This window comes from Trematomus bernacchii, unplaced genomic scaffold, assembly GCF_902827165.1.
Source record: "Trematomus bernacchii unplaced genomic scaffold, fTreBer1.1, whole genome shotgun sequence".
Lineage (NCBI taxonomy): Eukaryota > Metazoa > Chordata > Actinopteri > Perciformes > Nototheniidae > Trematomus > Trematomus bernacchii.
In genome coordinates this window covers 2,638,017-2,653,765 of record NW_022987567.1, presented here as the reverse complement: position 1 = coordinate 2,653,765, position 15,749 = coordinate 2,638,017, and the positions used below count along the sequence as shown (strand labels likewise).

Genomic DNA, 15,749 nt, shown 5'->3' with positions numbered 1-15,749 from the left:
ACACATTTGTCACAGAGCAAAGAATATAAATCCAATGGAAATACGAAATAAATGTATTTTTTGGGGAATCACAGCCATTGGCCTAAAGGAGCCCTATAATGCTTTTTTAGGTTTTCCCTTTCCTGTCATGTGTTATATAGATTTCTGTGCATGTTAATGCTCGGAAAAGACTACAATCCCAATGTTCCCTTCAGAGGAAGTTTCTCTCCCACACAACCCAACATGTAATCATGTCACAGTAGAGGCACAGAATACAAATATAACCTGAAAATGAGCGTTATAGGGCCCTAGGGAACAAAAACAATAGTAAGTGCATCATCTTTCAAAATTCCATCTCAGTTAAACACACATAATGTGACTTATAATGTGACTGACGATCATCACAGGCAATCCACTTTAAAGAAAGCTCGACCTAAAATGGTCTCTTTTCTGAAAGTACACAGCCATTTACTTTCCACTCAAACAAACCGCTGCAGAGTCAATCAGCAAATAGACCGCAATGTGATTAAAGAGAAGAGCAGGGGAGATAAAAGAGTTTGCAAAGTAAAACTATACAGCTACACATGCATAAGAGTTACATGGAAATGCAACAAAAATGAAAATACCACTGACAAACTCAAGGATGGAAGGTCTTTCGAGGACTGCAAGACTGGAATTATGAGAGGGTGAAAATGCCATATACTTCAGTTACCTTTTAATAACAAATCTTGTCATTCTAAGAAAAATCACACAAAACAACCCATTAAACACTTAAGAGCTGAGGTTAAGGGTATTGTAAGAAAATAAAATGTGTTAGGCTGAAAAATGATAAATTCTGTTGTGGCCATTATGAAAAAGCCATGGCTGCTCTTTATTCCAAACACTTGTGAAAGATAAGTAGGCAAAGTGTAAATGGGTAAAAGTCTCAGGAATAGGAATTGGATCACTATTACTATGTTATTAGTATTATAATTTGTATAATTATTGCTTTTGTTATTATGACGATTTCTAGTATTATTAGTACTAGTATTATTAGTATTAGTATTATTAGTATTAGTATGAATGGACGAATAGATAATGGAGCCTCTGATTTTCAACAGGACAAGAAACAGGATTATGTGCGCATGCGCAGTGCTTGGAAATAAGGAAGTATATTTCCAATGGATGCATTTCCTAACTAAAATGTGGCACCGTAGAGGAGCGTCCTGCTGTAGATAAACACACACACGGTGCTAATTATACCTCGACTGACGGTAAGAGACGAATGGCGAGTTGTAAAAAAGTAATGGCGTATGTTATGAGTCATGTTGGCTAGCTTTTAATAGCGTAACTTCTAAGAAGCTAATGCTGCAGCTAATTAGGAACGAGTGTTTATGAGACGTAAACAACCGACGGAGGTTAACTATTCAGTTTACAGTAGAGAATAACTTTATTTGTACTAGTTTCCTGGACACAAGCCTAAGCGACATAATGTTATTATTGCACATAAGCTACTTATTTATTCTTGGCAGTAATTAGCCCCACGTGATTTAACCTAGATAATAATAATAATAATAGGAGGAGGGTTGTGAATTCAAACTGATACACAACTATTTTGGTTTACTTTATTTGTCCTATTCAATTTAATATGAGGACACAGTCAAACATGGTACAGTAGCAGGAAACTAAAAGAAGAAAACATACTGTAGTACTTAGCCTACTCCTTAAATATTTGCAGTTTTATTATAATAACAAAGGTCGTTAACAGAAAATACTGTGTTAAGCTAAAAATCTTAAGAAATGCATTTCATTTCATTTCAAACCTTTATTTATCCAGGTTGTATCCCATTGAGATCATTGATCTCTTTTTCAAGGGAGACCTGCTAATAATAAAAGTTGCAATCATGTATTAAAAACCCATTGTAACAGGACTAGTGTAGCCAGGGTTTAAAATATAACATTACTGAGTCAGTAAATATTTCCCCCAGTAAAACCCCATCCCTCTAACAAATGTTTGTTCCTCATTTAAAAGAATGTTATTTTAAGGGCTAGACCATCTGGTGAAGAAATGCAAAGTCCCTGCATTATGTAATAACCACTTAAAGACGTTAGTCTAAACATATCAGTCAAAAACACACCATGTAATGTATATGTGTGCAATTTTAGACTATAACTAAATCAAGACTACCAAAATATAGTATACATTACATTTATAAAAGCATTCACATTGTACACTTTGTACAAATATACCATAATGTATGTGTATAACCATGAATAGTAGGGCTATAGTGCAAAGGGTGCTGGAATAAATACAGAATGATACATGGTTGCTTTATACATAAGGAAGGTGGATATGACATTGTATACACATGTTCAAATGTATCTTTTACAGTGGTGCTATTTAAATGTTAAAACAGTATTTATTTAAACCATAAAATGTATAATGTACAGGTAAGTATAGTGGATGTTAGTGTTACAGGGTGAACACAGCAGGCATTCTTCCTGTGAAGTATCCATCGTAGTGAAAAATCTGTTGTTTTGTCGAGTGAACAAGTTGGAACAGGTTGTGTCCAGGATGTGATGGTGTGCAGTGTTTCCGGCCCGATTTCAGGCTATGGAGGTGTATAAATCCAACAATAGTTTGAATGCAGCAGCCATGACTTCCTGTTCTGCATCCTGTTTGGTGGCTGAATCAAACCCCCACAGTGATGGATGTGCAGAGAACAGAGTGAATAATTGCGTTGTCAAATTGGATCAGTCGCTCCTGAGGCAGATTCCTGAGCTGCCACAGGAAGTACGCGCTCTGCTTGACCTTTTTTTCCTGATGGTGTCTATATTGGGATCCCACTTTAAATCCTGGGACACAGGATCTTAGAAACCTGAAGGCTTTCACAGCAGACACAGTGATTTTCTGTATGGTGATGAGGGGCGGGTTGTTGTCACCGTGACTGCACCAGATGCAAAGTTAATGCAAAGATCTGGACTTTGAAATCCTTTGAAAGAATGCTGATTTTCAGGCAAACAATCCTGTCGCAAATCTCCATCTGAAATCAATACGGAGGAATAGTAGTGACTACTCTAGGGCTGCATGATTATTTTTGACTGATATTGCAATTGCGAGAGAATTATCATTTTTTAAACATTATTCAAACTATCATTGAAATATATCAAAATGATCATGGTGTGATTCTATTTTTTTGAATCACACCAAACACAGAATTGGTTATTAAGTCTATAGAATAGGCTAGTACCGCAGTACGTACTTGTAATATTTGAACATATTCCCCATAACCAATTTTTACTGTAGGGCTGCAGGATTTGGAAAACATGTGCGATTATTTTGACTGATTTTTGTCAAACTTGATTTTTGGAACATTATACAAACTATCACTGTATACAGTTTATCAAAAATGATCATGGTCTGCATTCATGATCCTTACCAAACACAGATATTTGTATTTAGTCTTTAAGATAGACTAAGTACTTCGTATCTCCTTAACCAATTGTTTTGCTTTCTGCTATTTGGATATATTGCACTAGTCCATATTGTGATTTCAATAAAAATAATGATTAAGAAGGAGAAGAACAAGACCCTTTATTCATCCCCAAGGGGAAATTAAATTCAATACAATAAACATGCATGCACTGCAGGACCTATACACATTAGGTCTGAATACATATATATACTGTAGATACATATACAAACACATGCACGTTTCTGTTATATGGAGAGGTGTCTTGGCAGTGCCCAGAAGGTGAACTTGCACCTCTCCAGCTCCCAGTCCTCATTCAGGTCAGGACTCATACCGGCGATCCATTGGTTCCCAAGCCCATTAATTGTGCAGCCCTGGAATATTCCCACATATCTAAAGCTTCAGCTCTCATTCAAAGTAATTTCTCCCAGAAAATCTAGCGACATCCAGAATTTGTCCTCGTATTGTAAAGACTTTCCTCCCTTTTTTGCTAAATCTGCAGTATCCCCTCTTTGCAGCAAATGTAACTTCACAACAACCTGCAGCTTTCTTCATCAGAGAGGCTCTGTGGTGAGTTGTTGTGACAGCTGCTGGCTACAACCACAGCAGGTTTCTGTAAGCTCCTCCAAACTCTTGTTCAAGCAGAAACAACAGTTTGTATTCATGGATTAAGTCTCCCTCTGGGGGGGCTCAAGTGCAAGTATTCACAGAGCCAAACACAAAAACAAAACCCAAGACTTGAGGATATCAGATCGTATGTATAGTCAAACTCCTCTGCGTCCCACTGGAGCAGATCAATGTGCGACTTTTTCTTGTTTCTTTCTCTGTTTCTGTGGGGATGACACATCAGATGCAATTCTGATCATCTTGAAAAGTAATTTTTTTGGCACGTGTTTAATAAATACAAGAGATTCTGTTTTATTCAGTCCAAATTGGGTTTTGTAGAAAAACACGAAACATCTCAAGTTTGCCAAAGCACTTAGACGGTGTGCTGCAAACAACTCACTTGACTAATTAATCCCCAAACAGACACACTAAGCGACCTTGGGTCCCGTGAAAGGCGCTTTATAAATTCCATTTATTTTATTATTAAGTGAGTCACCTTTGCCCTTGCTCAAACAGTGAAAGCGATTGTTGGAAATGCTGAAAAGTTTTGTCAGACGCTGAATAAAAAGGTCAGTTTATTGTTTACATTCTCAGACTACTCCTAATTACGCCTAAAAAACATTTTCATATTTTTCCAAGGTGTGTTGTTTCTAAATAACTGATTTAAGCAATGTTGTGTGGCAGTATAAGCTGCTGTATGGCATCAACAAAGGAACATTTATCTACCATGATAGGTTTTGACTTAGCTATAGCCTAACCTACTTCAGATTTCTAATCAATAAGCAGAGCAATATGTTGTTGAAGAGTACACTCAAGATCTCAAAGATTGCTGTGGACATATTACGTTATTAGGAATTGGGATAAATGGTATACATATATACTTTTTTTGGTTGATAATTAATGATCTGCTTCTCATGGCGGTTACCAATAAAATGAGCAATTATTGCACTTTTATTTGTTTTTAAAATAAGTTCATAACCTGTAGTTTATGCACACCTGAATGTAAGAAATGCCAAGATGTATTTAGAAAAGGATAGATGAGCTAACATTACATGGTTCTGACCAACATGGAACTTACTATTAACACAAAAAACAATTCTTCAAATATTCCCTTTTTTCTAGTTAATTACATTTAAAAAAAACTTCAAATTGTAACCATGTTTTCTTCTATAAAGTTTTCTAAGAGCAACTGACACTGAAAAAGGTACACAATGGTGACATCATGAGTTTGTTTGCGCTTGTTTTATCTTCTTCTCTTTGTTTATTGGTGGTTTGCAAACCATCTTTAAAGTTGCATACCCCCACCTGTTGTATCGGAGTGTAGATGCTTAAGTGAAAGCATTTTGGTGAAATACCGGACGAAATAAGACGTAATTATTGAAGTTCATTGACTTGATATATGTTGTGTGTCTCTCTTTCCAAACAGTTCCTAATGAAGCAATATGTTGGGGGCTGGACAATCCAACAACAAGGTCAAGTATTCACGGCTGGCAGCTGATGACGACGGTTACATCGACTTACAGGTGAGAGGCTCCTTCCTTTCTCAAACATCGGCTCTCATGTTGTTCAGGAGCCTAGGAATTATTACCTTTTATTCCCACTGCCAATTCATTTGAGCTTAATCCCAAATAACAACTTCCTGGATATGTGCCTCCTTCATTATACTCGAGGAGATATGAGATGCTGCTTGCAAAAGAACAATTGTAATAAGTATTTTATGTCTGTTTATTTGCAAGGGATTAACACAGGCTAATTTGTTTTGTTATTAACTGAAACAAACAGAAAATACTCATTGCTAAATTAAACTAGACACTCTGTTAAGCTCAATATTGAGGCAGCACTGCACTGTCTGCTATTATTTGTTACCATAATTCTTTTTTGTTCTGTTCAACAACCTTTTACAGTTCAAGAAAAGCCCGCCAAAGGTCCCCTACAAGGCAATCGCACTGGCAATATTCCTGTTTATGATTGGCTCCTTATTGATAATCTTCGGGGCTCTTCTTCTGTCAGGAACCATAAAGGTGGAGGTGAGTTAGTCAATGTAATGAAATCTGTAATCTAACCCAAACCCTTAACCCTAACCCTAATCTATTGACAAACCACAATATTGGGTCTAGGGTTGGACTGTAGTTGAAATACTTCCCCAGTATATACATTTAAATACAGTGTATGTGTCTGTTGCCAAAGGGCTCATTGTGAAGCATGTCACATTCTCCCACAATGTTTGTGTTCCCTAAAACTGACAGTAAATACCCCGTCAGGCTTGTTCTCCTGAAAATCCATTTTTGACAAAAATGTTTCCGTCTGAGCCGCCTGCCTCCTGTCTGTTCTCAGAGTAATTCCCGCTCACAAGATGTATCTCTTTTTAAATTGCTCCTTTATGCGAAAAAGAACATATTTTCTCTACCTTTCTGTTTAATATGTCCAGAATGTGTCTCCAAACATCTCTTAAAGCAGTTTGATAAAGGAAGTCTTCAGGTCAACTTGAATGCTTTTTGACAAGAAAGGAATTGACATGTTGGGTGATACGCTTCATCGCTTTTCTTACTAAGAATTCAATGAGAATATTTATACCACTTTTATGTCTGTACACTTAATGTGAAGCTTTGTACAGCAGTAGGTTAGCTTTGCCTAGCACAAATGCCAGAAAAAGGCGACAACATATAGCCTGCCATCGTCAAAGGAAGCAATCCATCTAAAGCTCTCTGAGGTCATTTATTGTCTGTTTAACTTGTACATTCACCGGAGAGGTTTCACTGAGGGTTCAGGGTCAGGAACAACTCAGATTATATTATCTTTGGGTCTAACTAGCTGCATTCATTAGTCAGCAGTTGGTTAGCTTTGGACTGAGCCAGGCTAAATGTTTCCCCATGTTTCCAGTCCTCCTGCTGAGCTAAGCTAAGGGGTTTAGCCTTTCAAAAGAAAAGTTCCACTGCGCACCAAACAATGTTTTACCCTCCCACTTACTGCCAAGAGGGAGGCATAGACTGACAACTAATAGTGGTTGAAAAAAGAGATGACATAAAGAAAACTACCATATTTAATATTATGCATACCTTTTTTTCAAATCTCAAAGAGGGTTTATTTCAGGGATTTATTTATTTGTCTTAGATGTCTCACGTCTTTAAAATATGACAAATGATTTCAAACAATCAACACACCTCCAGTGTACCAATTCTGGGGACGGGTATCGTTTGTCACTACTAGTACTCATTCTCCACGTAAGGTTTAAGTGCCAATACTTTATGACATTGCAAAATGTATGAAAAAGTACTTCTAGAATTAATGGCAGTAATCTAAATATAAGCAGCTTTAAAGAAAAAAAGTTGCTTGAATTAACATTTTCAAATCTTCACCATTTTGTTTTACAGCACAAAATATCTGATCTTAACATAAGTAAACAAGCCAGTTAATCTGGCCAAGCATTACAAGACAGCTTTTGGTACTTGACAGTTTCCCACACTTGGCGCAACAGCATACAAATATTTAAATCGGTAAAACAAAGTATTGAGGTGTGAGCCCAGCTTTTACACATCTAGAGAGCCAACGCAGCTTTTATAGTGGCAAACACATGCTGTAATTAAAACTCTCGTTGAGTTAATCTGATTTTTAAATAGCTTTAATTGAGACGTTATCATAGCATTTTTTTGCCCTGCAGCCAGTTTTCTGATGCTGCGCTTATTTGGCGACAATTGTTTACTGCGTGTTTGAGTTCGCTCTTTGAGTGCCAACTTTAGAAGATCCCCCACTGTGGTCCTGCTTCCTCAAATAAGGACTCCATTTGGGAGATAACTATTCAAATTATATATTTGATAATCAGTAGGAGGTTAATGTGAATGCTTTTTCCAGTCTGCATATTTGTATTTGCTGAAAATTTGATCTGACATGTAGGCGGCATCAAAGTATTTGAGCCGTCTACTTGCCAATTAGCCCACGCGAGTTGAAAAAGCATATCTAATACCAGAAATTACTCAATGTTCGAGCAATGGAGGAAGGAAATATTGGATGTAGGCAGGTTCTATTTAAAGTAATGTGGTTTAATTGTTTTAACCTTTTTTCTGGAGCTTTTTCATCCACACAGTTATATATATTTGTACATGGAGTTTGCTCGATTCTCATTTAGATAGTTCAACTAAGCAGATCAGATGATGAAGACTATGAAATGTGGTTGAAAGCTCAGAAAAACAAGAGCGAGAGTCAAAGCTGCATTAGCTTGGGAAATGGAGGATCGCTGGTTCAAGACCCTGAACGTACCAAGTACTGAGTGTGTACTTTTACCTGGAGAGGAGCTAGTTTATCTCATGGGCACTTTAGAGGTGCCTTTGAGCAAGGCACTGGACCCCCACTGTTCCCCAGACTCTGTATATAACATGTAGCTGCCAACTGCCCCTAAAAGGCACCTCAAATACATGCCAAATAGATACTGTACATGACAGAAAGAGAAATGATGCTTGACGCATGGCCCATGCAGCAGTGTGTTGGCGTTACAGTTACTCAGTGCACAAGACTGCCATCTGGTGGGGAAATAAAACACTTCACTTGGCGATGATAAGGATTGCCTGTCTGTGCCTGGTGGTGGTTCAATGTGAAGTGACTAATGATTTACATGACACCAGATCTCAGACAGATGAAGTCATCACGCCTGTGCCTCCTGCACACCCTTTTCTTCCAGAGCCTGTTTATATGGCGCTGGCAGGCAAACATGGAGATAAGCATGTTAAAGCCTGATGAGTACATTATCAGAATCTGATATGCTTCTTCCAGCAGTAGGGTATTGATGTGTGAGTGAGTGAGTCAATATGAGTCTGATTCACACCTAAAATAGATTTTAAATCCAAAGAATGTCAATTTATCCTCACCCTCAACTCAATATTTTCTCTTTTTTGATGTTTTCAGAACCCAGACCGCACCATTCCTGTCATCATCATAGGGGTGCTCGTTTTCCTTCCTGGATTTTACCATTTGAGAATCGCCTACTACGCCGCAAAGGGTTACAGGGGTTACTCGTATGACGACATCCCGGATTTTGGCGACTGACCCCGACACTCGCCATACTTTATAACCTAGACTGTTGCCTGCTGTTTACTTTCTGAATGTATGTAGCTAATAATTTATCACTGGAGACACATGTTTAGTTGTTTTTTGTATGATTCTGTGTTGTTTATTTAAAGCTCTGTGTTGTATTATCTTCCACACAAATGCTTGAATTACCTTAGAGGCTTTATATATATATATAACTTTATAAAGAAAGAGCCAAACACTTAATGAGAAGGGGACCTGTTGCGGTACAGCAACATGTCGCTGATGTATAAATAAGTGTTGAGATGAGAGAAAACACAGATGCCTTTTTAAAGTTACTCCTGCTAGACCATCCATGACCTGAATGACTGATAAGCTTTGTTTTCTTTGCACAGTTGCACTGCTGTTTTTATAGTATATCATAAAAAGAAGTATTTATTTGCAATTGTAGTCTATACCATTTTAATGCAAAGCTCAAACGGGCTGATATTTCCCTTGAAATATCATATTTGCAGTGCTATCCAAAGATTGATTACTTTGTCGAGGTACACTATATTTTTAACTGAAATGTATTACTTTGTGTATGAAGTCTTGCTGTTTGTGCATATTCAATTGACTTTGAATATCAAAGAAAGATGTATTTTTACATGCATTGCCTGATTTAAAAAAATAAAATTAAGTAAAGGAGAAATCTATTTAGAAGTTTGTTACTGTGATTTTAAAAGCAAGAAAGTTAATTATGTAGATTGTCCTTTGAGATTTGATTGTGATGGTAGATTATGGAGATAACAAAGAAACTAAAAGGTCTATTTGAAACACAGATTTCAACTAATTAAATAATGACATTGAAAGTCCTTCCTTCCTTCCTTGTAACATAAACTTTCTTCATTTAAAAAACAAACGAAGAAAGGATTAGAAAGTAAGAAAAGCAAACAAATCGAGGCAAACTTTCTTCTTTTCTAAATCTATTGGAAAGTATTTGAACTTGATTGTGTTTCCAAGACCAAACAGCCATTCACACACGAGTAAAGGTTTTATTTTTTAGAGAGAAACTCTGCAAAGAACAGCCTCTCATTGCCAAACACAACATCACTTTATGCAAGAGAACATATGAAATACCACACAAAAGTATGAAGGGCACACATTGTGCAGTTTCTTATACTTATATATCTGAGTCATACAGCCAGGGGCGCCGCCAGGGATTTTGGGCCCCATGAAAAGATATCACATTGGGCCCCACCACCAGGCACAGGCCACGCCAACCAAGCACAATTGCTGTAACCACACTTCCAGAACCCAACCGACTCATTTATGCTTTAAATAACTCCACCTGTACAGGCTTGCATCTATCTTGTAGTCCAATACTAACCGCACAATATTTACTGACACTGAGCTGTGAAAATATAACACTGTGCAGACGTGCAACATTCTGCTGCAGTAGAATTCACTATTTGATATAAGACTAACATTCCTGACAATAGATTTCAATAGTCATCTTTTATGGTGTAAATGCCTTTTTAATAATAACATTTTTGAATGGAACATTCTCAACACGAATGCATAAATCCAAATAAATATAAATTAAATATGTGGAAAAATACTGTTGGAAATGTATAATTGAAATTAGATGTTAGCTTTTTGTTTTGATATATATATATATGTTGTATTCCAGTCTCCCTTCAGATATGTTAAGTGGCATGTCATTCAACACAATGCTGCTCACCTCCTTCATTTGGGAGAAAACCTGGTTCAGGTTCAGCATTATGGGGGGACAGGGCTGCTCAGCCTAAAGATGGATCTGTTCTGTTGGTCCTGGCACCAGGGATACAGCCAACAAGTGTTCCTATTTTCTTCGACTGGCCACCAACACGAGGTGAAGGACACCCTCTTGTGGTCACCAATAAACTGGTTTTCATAAAAAAAGGGATTAAGGGCAAAGAAAATCGCCTTATCATACTCTGCTGCAAAAACAAACTCATATTAAATCTGCACTGGCTTGAATGTTAGAGGGCTTAAAGTGCTAACTTTCGTTTAATATGGTTTGAGTCCTTTAAACACAGCACCAGCCAGAGTTGGGAGGGGTGGAGCTGGAGGGGAAGGGGGTGGGGTTGGACTTTCACAGGGAGGGAGCAGCAAAGTGGGTCGATGCTTCTGTCACCTGAACGTGAAATGAACACCTGTTGCCTAGCGGGTTTTAAAAGAAAACGCTCGTGTTTCAGGTCGTTTTCAACACCACAAAAGACCTGGCCCCGCTTTAAGCAGAACTACGGTGATCCGGAGCTCCACACGGAACTATCCTGGGCACACGGTTAACTTAAAAGCGATTTACGAAGGATGTGTTTTTAAATGGAAATTGCACAGCGCCTGCACACCGAAAACCGAGCTACAGGTAGGAAAAGCTAAATTAAACAACCCCCCCACACACACTGCAGTTAATGAGTCTGTAAGTGTTTCTGGCTTCCAGCTGTTTTGGAAGGATGTGAAATTAATGCTCTGAGTCCATACTGGGGAGTGCGAAATCTCCTCTCAATCCTCCGAATAACGGCATGCATTTAAACGTGGGCAATGAAGTTTTTTATGGGGTCTTTTCATTATAATTAAATGTGAAATTGGCAGAAAGTTTGTGGAGCTTCAACTCAGCAGCAGGAGCAGTTTAAGCCCCACATATTCATTCGTGAGTCAGTGTTAGTCATCTGTAAGGCTTCTGTAGGCCAAGGATTTTTATTTCCCTATAGAATGGATCATTTCATTGGGATAGAGGTGTGAGCCTTTTTTAGAACGACTTTTTGTATACCCTGAAAAACTGGATGTCTGGAATTGTTGTACCAAGAAGCTTTACAAATAATAATACTAGGTCTCTGCTCTCCCATTAATTAAAAATAATATTCAGGGTGCAAAAAGTTCAACATTACAACCCACAGCTTCCAATCCTGCTATGTACAAAAAAAGACACATATTTTTTCATTCAATACTTTGAATGGTACATTAAGTCTTCTAAGTCTTTCCTTCTGTATTATATTCAGTAACAAGGAAGGAAATGGATATCATTTATTATTTCTCCATATTTCTTGCAACCTAACTATACGTAGAGCCACACAGAATATGAAATGTCATCTCCTAACTCTGTTCACTTTGAACTGAGGTCCCTCAATTTCACAGATTATGAGAGAGATATTCTCATAACTTCCCCTAGACATGGCTCATTAAATCATTTCAAATTCCAATTCTGGTTTGATTGCAACCGACAAGTTGCCAGATGGGTGCAGTTTCCTCAACAATATAACAATTTTCCACAAAGGTTACATCATCAGAGGGAGGCCAGGTTAATTTAACGTTGTTATGAAGGGAAAGGACTTGATTGACACCAATAGTATAATACCGCATTACGTGAATGCAGTAAACACTTCAAATATGATGCTTAGACTGAAGTCGATGCAAATTAATAATGGCAAAGCACTCCTAAGCCCATACCAGTGTTTTTGCATGCTGTGTTGAAGTGCATTACTTTTGATCCCGCCTGCTGGAGGGTAAAAGGAGACACTATTGCCTTTGTAAATGTAATTGCATGACTGGGACCAAACTGTCAGAATGTTGGATTAAGTGGCTGCAATGTTAACTTGCTGCTATTGTAGGCTACTTTTAAAAACGGCCCAAAACTTGGTTATATAATTTCTTAATAACATTGATAGTCATGGCCAAAGCTAGCAAACATCAAGGTAAACAAATATATTTAGGTATTATTCATTTGGAGTTAGATGCTAAATCAACAATTAACTCAATTGACTTTGAGTTGGAGATTGGACATCCTCCTCAAGACCCAACATTTTAATATGTTGTTCTTAAAGCTCTGTATTTTTCTGACAACAGATATGGTCTGACTCATACTGTAACTGTGAGTCATACTCTTGGTTAGGATGGCCTGCTTGGGGAACCCGTGGGCTCTGTCATTTTTGCACCTTTTAGATAAAAAGCAATTTTTGGTCTGCTCCCATACGATAAAGTATTTTTATCTGGCTGAATATCTCCAGGCAATATTCTTTTTTTGCATTCTCTGGATTTTCTATCTAGTCTCAATAGCGTACAGAAATGGTTAAAAAGGGCACAGAATATGTTGCAGAACAACTTAAAACTAAATTAATTTATCTTGTTAAATGTTTTTAAATCGTTAATGAAAGAATGAAAGGCTTGTTTCTTAAACTACAATGTTTTTAGGTCTACCTGGTTATAAAACTTGAACTTTTTATTTTTAAATGTTAGTTCCCATGCTTTCTTTTTAATTATTTTCAAATGTTTGTGTTTTTTTGTTTGTAACTTTGCTGCTGCCTATCTTGGTCAGGTCTCCCATTAAAACAGACTTCTCAATAGTAGTCTTCTGTTTTATTCATAGTGAAAAAAAAAAGAAGAAGCTTTGAATCAATTTGACAGCTGCCAATCAAATTGCCACCTCTTTAGGGAAAGACAGACAGACAGCAGATGATGCCGTTTAGATCATCAGAATGAGGTGTAAGAAATCTGCTGCTGTCAACAAAAAACAGATGGCTCTATGCAAAGCATTTGACAGATATTTAAACAGAAGTATTATTAATAATTTAATGGAAAATTATAAACACATTGTTTTTAATATTTATTTTCTCCAGTACTATTTTCAAGAGGCCCTTCTATGCTTTTTGTGGTTCTCCCTTTCCTTCAGTGTGTTGTATAGATTTTGGTCCATGATGTGCAAATGCTAAAATCCCAAAGTTCCCTCCAGAGTTTCTCTCCCACACACTCCTGAAACGCCTCCATTGGACTCCATTGTTTACTTCGGTTTCATAATGACATCACTATATAACAACTGTGCTTCTTTTATCTATTGTTTCCAACCCATTGTACGTGATAGGTTAAGGGGCGGGACATCTAAAAGTGGTTGACCAATCACCACAGAACCGGCCAGCTAACCAATTTGGGGAGACTGGGCTCTGGTTTGAGACAGAGGGTGAAAAAAGAGGTGCACAATAAATAAATGAGAATAATAAAGACCTTTTTTGAACATTTAAAGCATAAAAACATGTCTTCGTAGACGGCGTAGAGGAACAAAATACAAATATGAACCTGAAAATGAGCAGAATATGTCCTCTGTAATATTATACTCACTGTTAGTCTGTAAAAACAATAGAAGAATGGGTATTACATGTGGTCATGGGTTTGGTTCAGAACTTGGACTTGACTTATTACAATGTATGTTTGGACTTCGGAATTTAGAACCAAGACTTCAATGTAATTTGTGACTTACAAAACAGCGACTTTGCCCCATCTATTCTTTTTTTAACCCTTTACATCATTGATATTCTGTATACAACTGAAATGTATTGAATAGATTACAACATCAAAAAGATTGTGGCTTTTATCTGGATTTTCCAGCCCTCTGATTCATTGAAAAGATACCGAATGTTTGTACTCTTGAGCACGGAGATGCAGTACTCACGCATAGGAAACCGCTTTATTTTTCCTTATTTTATCTACCTTTTTCAGTCAGTCCTATTTTCTCTTGAGTGCACATCAAACTGAGCGACGTAGAGCCTTTTCTTTTGTGACAGAAAGCTTGTCTATGAAAACGGGCTTTTATTTCCTTGTGCAGAGCTATAGAAGAATAAAATGTACACCAACAATATAATGCTGGCGAAGAACTTCATCTTTGAAGTATAACCTAATCACACTGACAATTACTGCTGCATCGGTAGGTAACAGCATGTTGAATGTCAATGAGCAGCACTTATTTAAAATGTTTGAGGCGTCTGGCAATCAGCACTCTGACACAACTTTCAAAGGATTTCAGCTTACTCAAGAGCTGTTGAGAAGAAACAGAATAAATACATGTTTTTTTTTTTTAAATGTCAAGATGAATAGTCTCAACAAAGTTAATACAATGAGCTTTGCAAGTGAGGCTGTGTGTTACAAATTGAGCTAGTCGGACTGTGGTGACAAGATTTGTCAGAATACAAAATCGAATTTGATCAGGTCTCAAAATCTTGACTAGCAAATTTCAAGTCAATCACAAGTGTTTGGGATATCTCCATTTCCTTATAGAGGATGTGTTGATATGTTTCTTATAGGGTGGGACAAAGTCATCCATTCAGAGGCCCAATAATTAAGAATTCAAGCTTTCAGACATTACAAGGCCTGAAGTTTTACTTAATATTTCTGAACACAAGTCCCCTGCGATGAACACCCCGTAGTTGTGGGGTGGAAAGCTACATTATATGCAAGCAGAGATAAGTCATCAACTTGTCAATTAAGTCAGGAGTAGATCGATCTCGGAACCCATCTGCTATCTGTCTATTATGATAATTTAGCATCTGGTGGCAATGGTCAATGTTTTGGGTTTTCTGGTTTTGCCTGCAGATATCCAGAAACGGAAATCCAGAATAAAGGATATCTTAGGCATCACTTCTTTCTCCATTCGTTGGTCATGGATTGCACTCAGATTAGCAAATAATGGAGTGTGTGTAGAGACAACTTCTGCGAAGAATTTGATACTTTCACAAGTAGCCATTTTATACTCCGATAACAGTTTAAAAACAGCTTGTTCAGAATGCATCCAACCAAAGCCTGATCGAACATGATTGCTCACGACTCGGAAAACAAGCGTTGTCCTTTAACTTACAGATATCTTCATTCATATGCAGACACCTGTTTACAAAGAATAAACATATA

The 15,749-nt window shown here is 37.4% G+C and overlaps 2 protein-coding genes across 2 annotated transcripts in view; both read left to right on the top strand.

Moving 5' to 3' along the window:
* The first annotated feature begins 1,140 nt into the window (after positions 1 to 1,140).
* On the top strand, positions 1,141 to 9,751 carry LOC117479057 (transmembrane protein 230-like). The gene is made up of 4 exons (XM_034126082.1): positions 1,141 to 1,232; positions 5,464 to 5,560; positions 5,942 to 6,064; positions 8,934 to 9,751. The coding sequence occupies exons 2-4, from the start codon at positions 5,480 to 5,482 to the stop codon at positions 9,072 to 9,074; spliced, it is 345 nt and encodes a 114-aa protein (XP_033981973.1). The 5' UTR covers positions 1,141 to 1,232; positions 5,464 to 5,479; the 3' UTR covers positions 9,075 to 9,751.
* A 1,498-nt stretch (positions 9,752 to 11,249) lies between these two features.
* Positions 11,250 to 15,749, top strand: part of igsf9a (immunoglobulin superfamily, member 9a) — a 55,204-nt gene continuing 50,704 nt past the window's right edge. The window contains 1 exon segment of the mRNA XM_034126060.1: positions 11,250 to 11,445. The gene's annotated coding sequence lies outside the window, so the exon portion shown is untranslated.

Coding starts and splice junctions, on each gene's coding strand:
- LOC117479057 (XM_034126082.1), top strand. CDS start 5,480: ATGTTGGGGGCTGGACAATCCAACAACAAGGTCAAGTATTCACGGCTG. Junction 5,561..5,941: donor ACGGTTACATCGACTTACAG/GTGAGAGGCTCC, acceptor AACCTTTTACAG/TTCAAGAAAAGCCCGCCAAA. Junction 6,065..8,933: donor CAGGAACCATAAAGGTGGAG/GTGAGTTAGTCA, acceptor TGATGTTTTCAG/AACCCAGACCGCACCATTCC.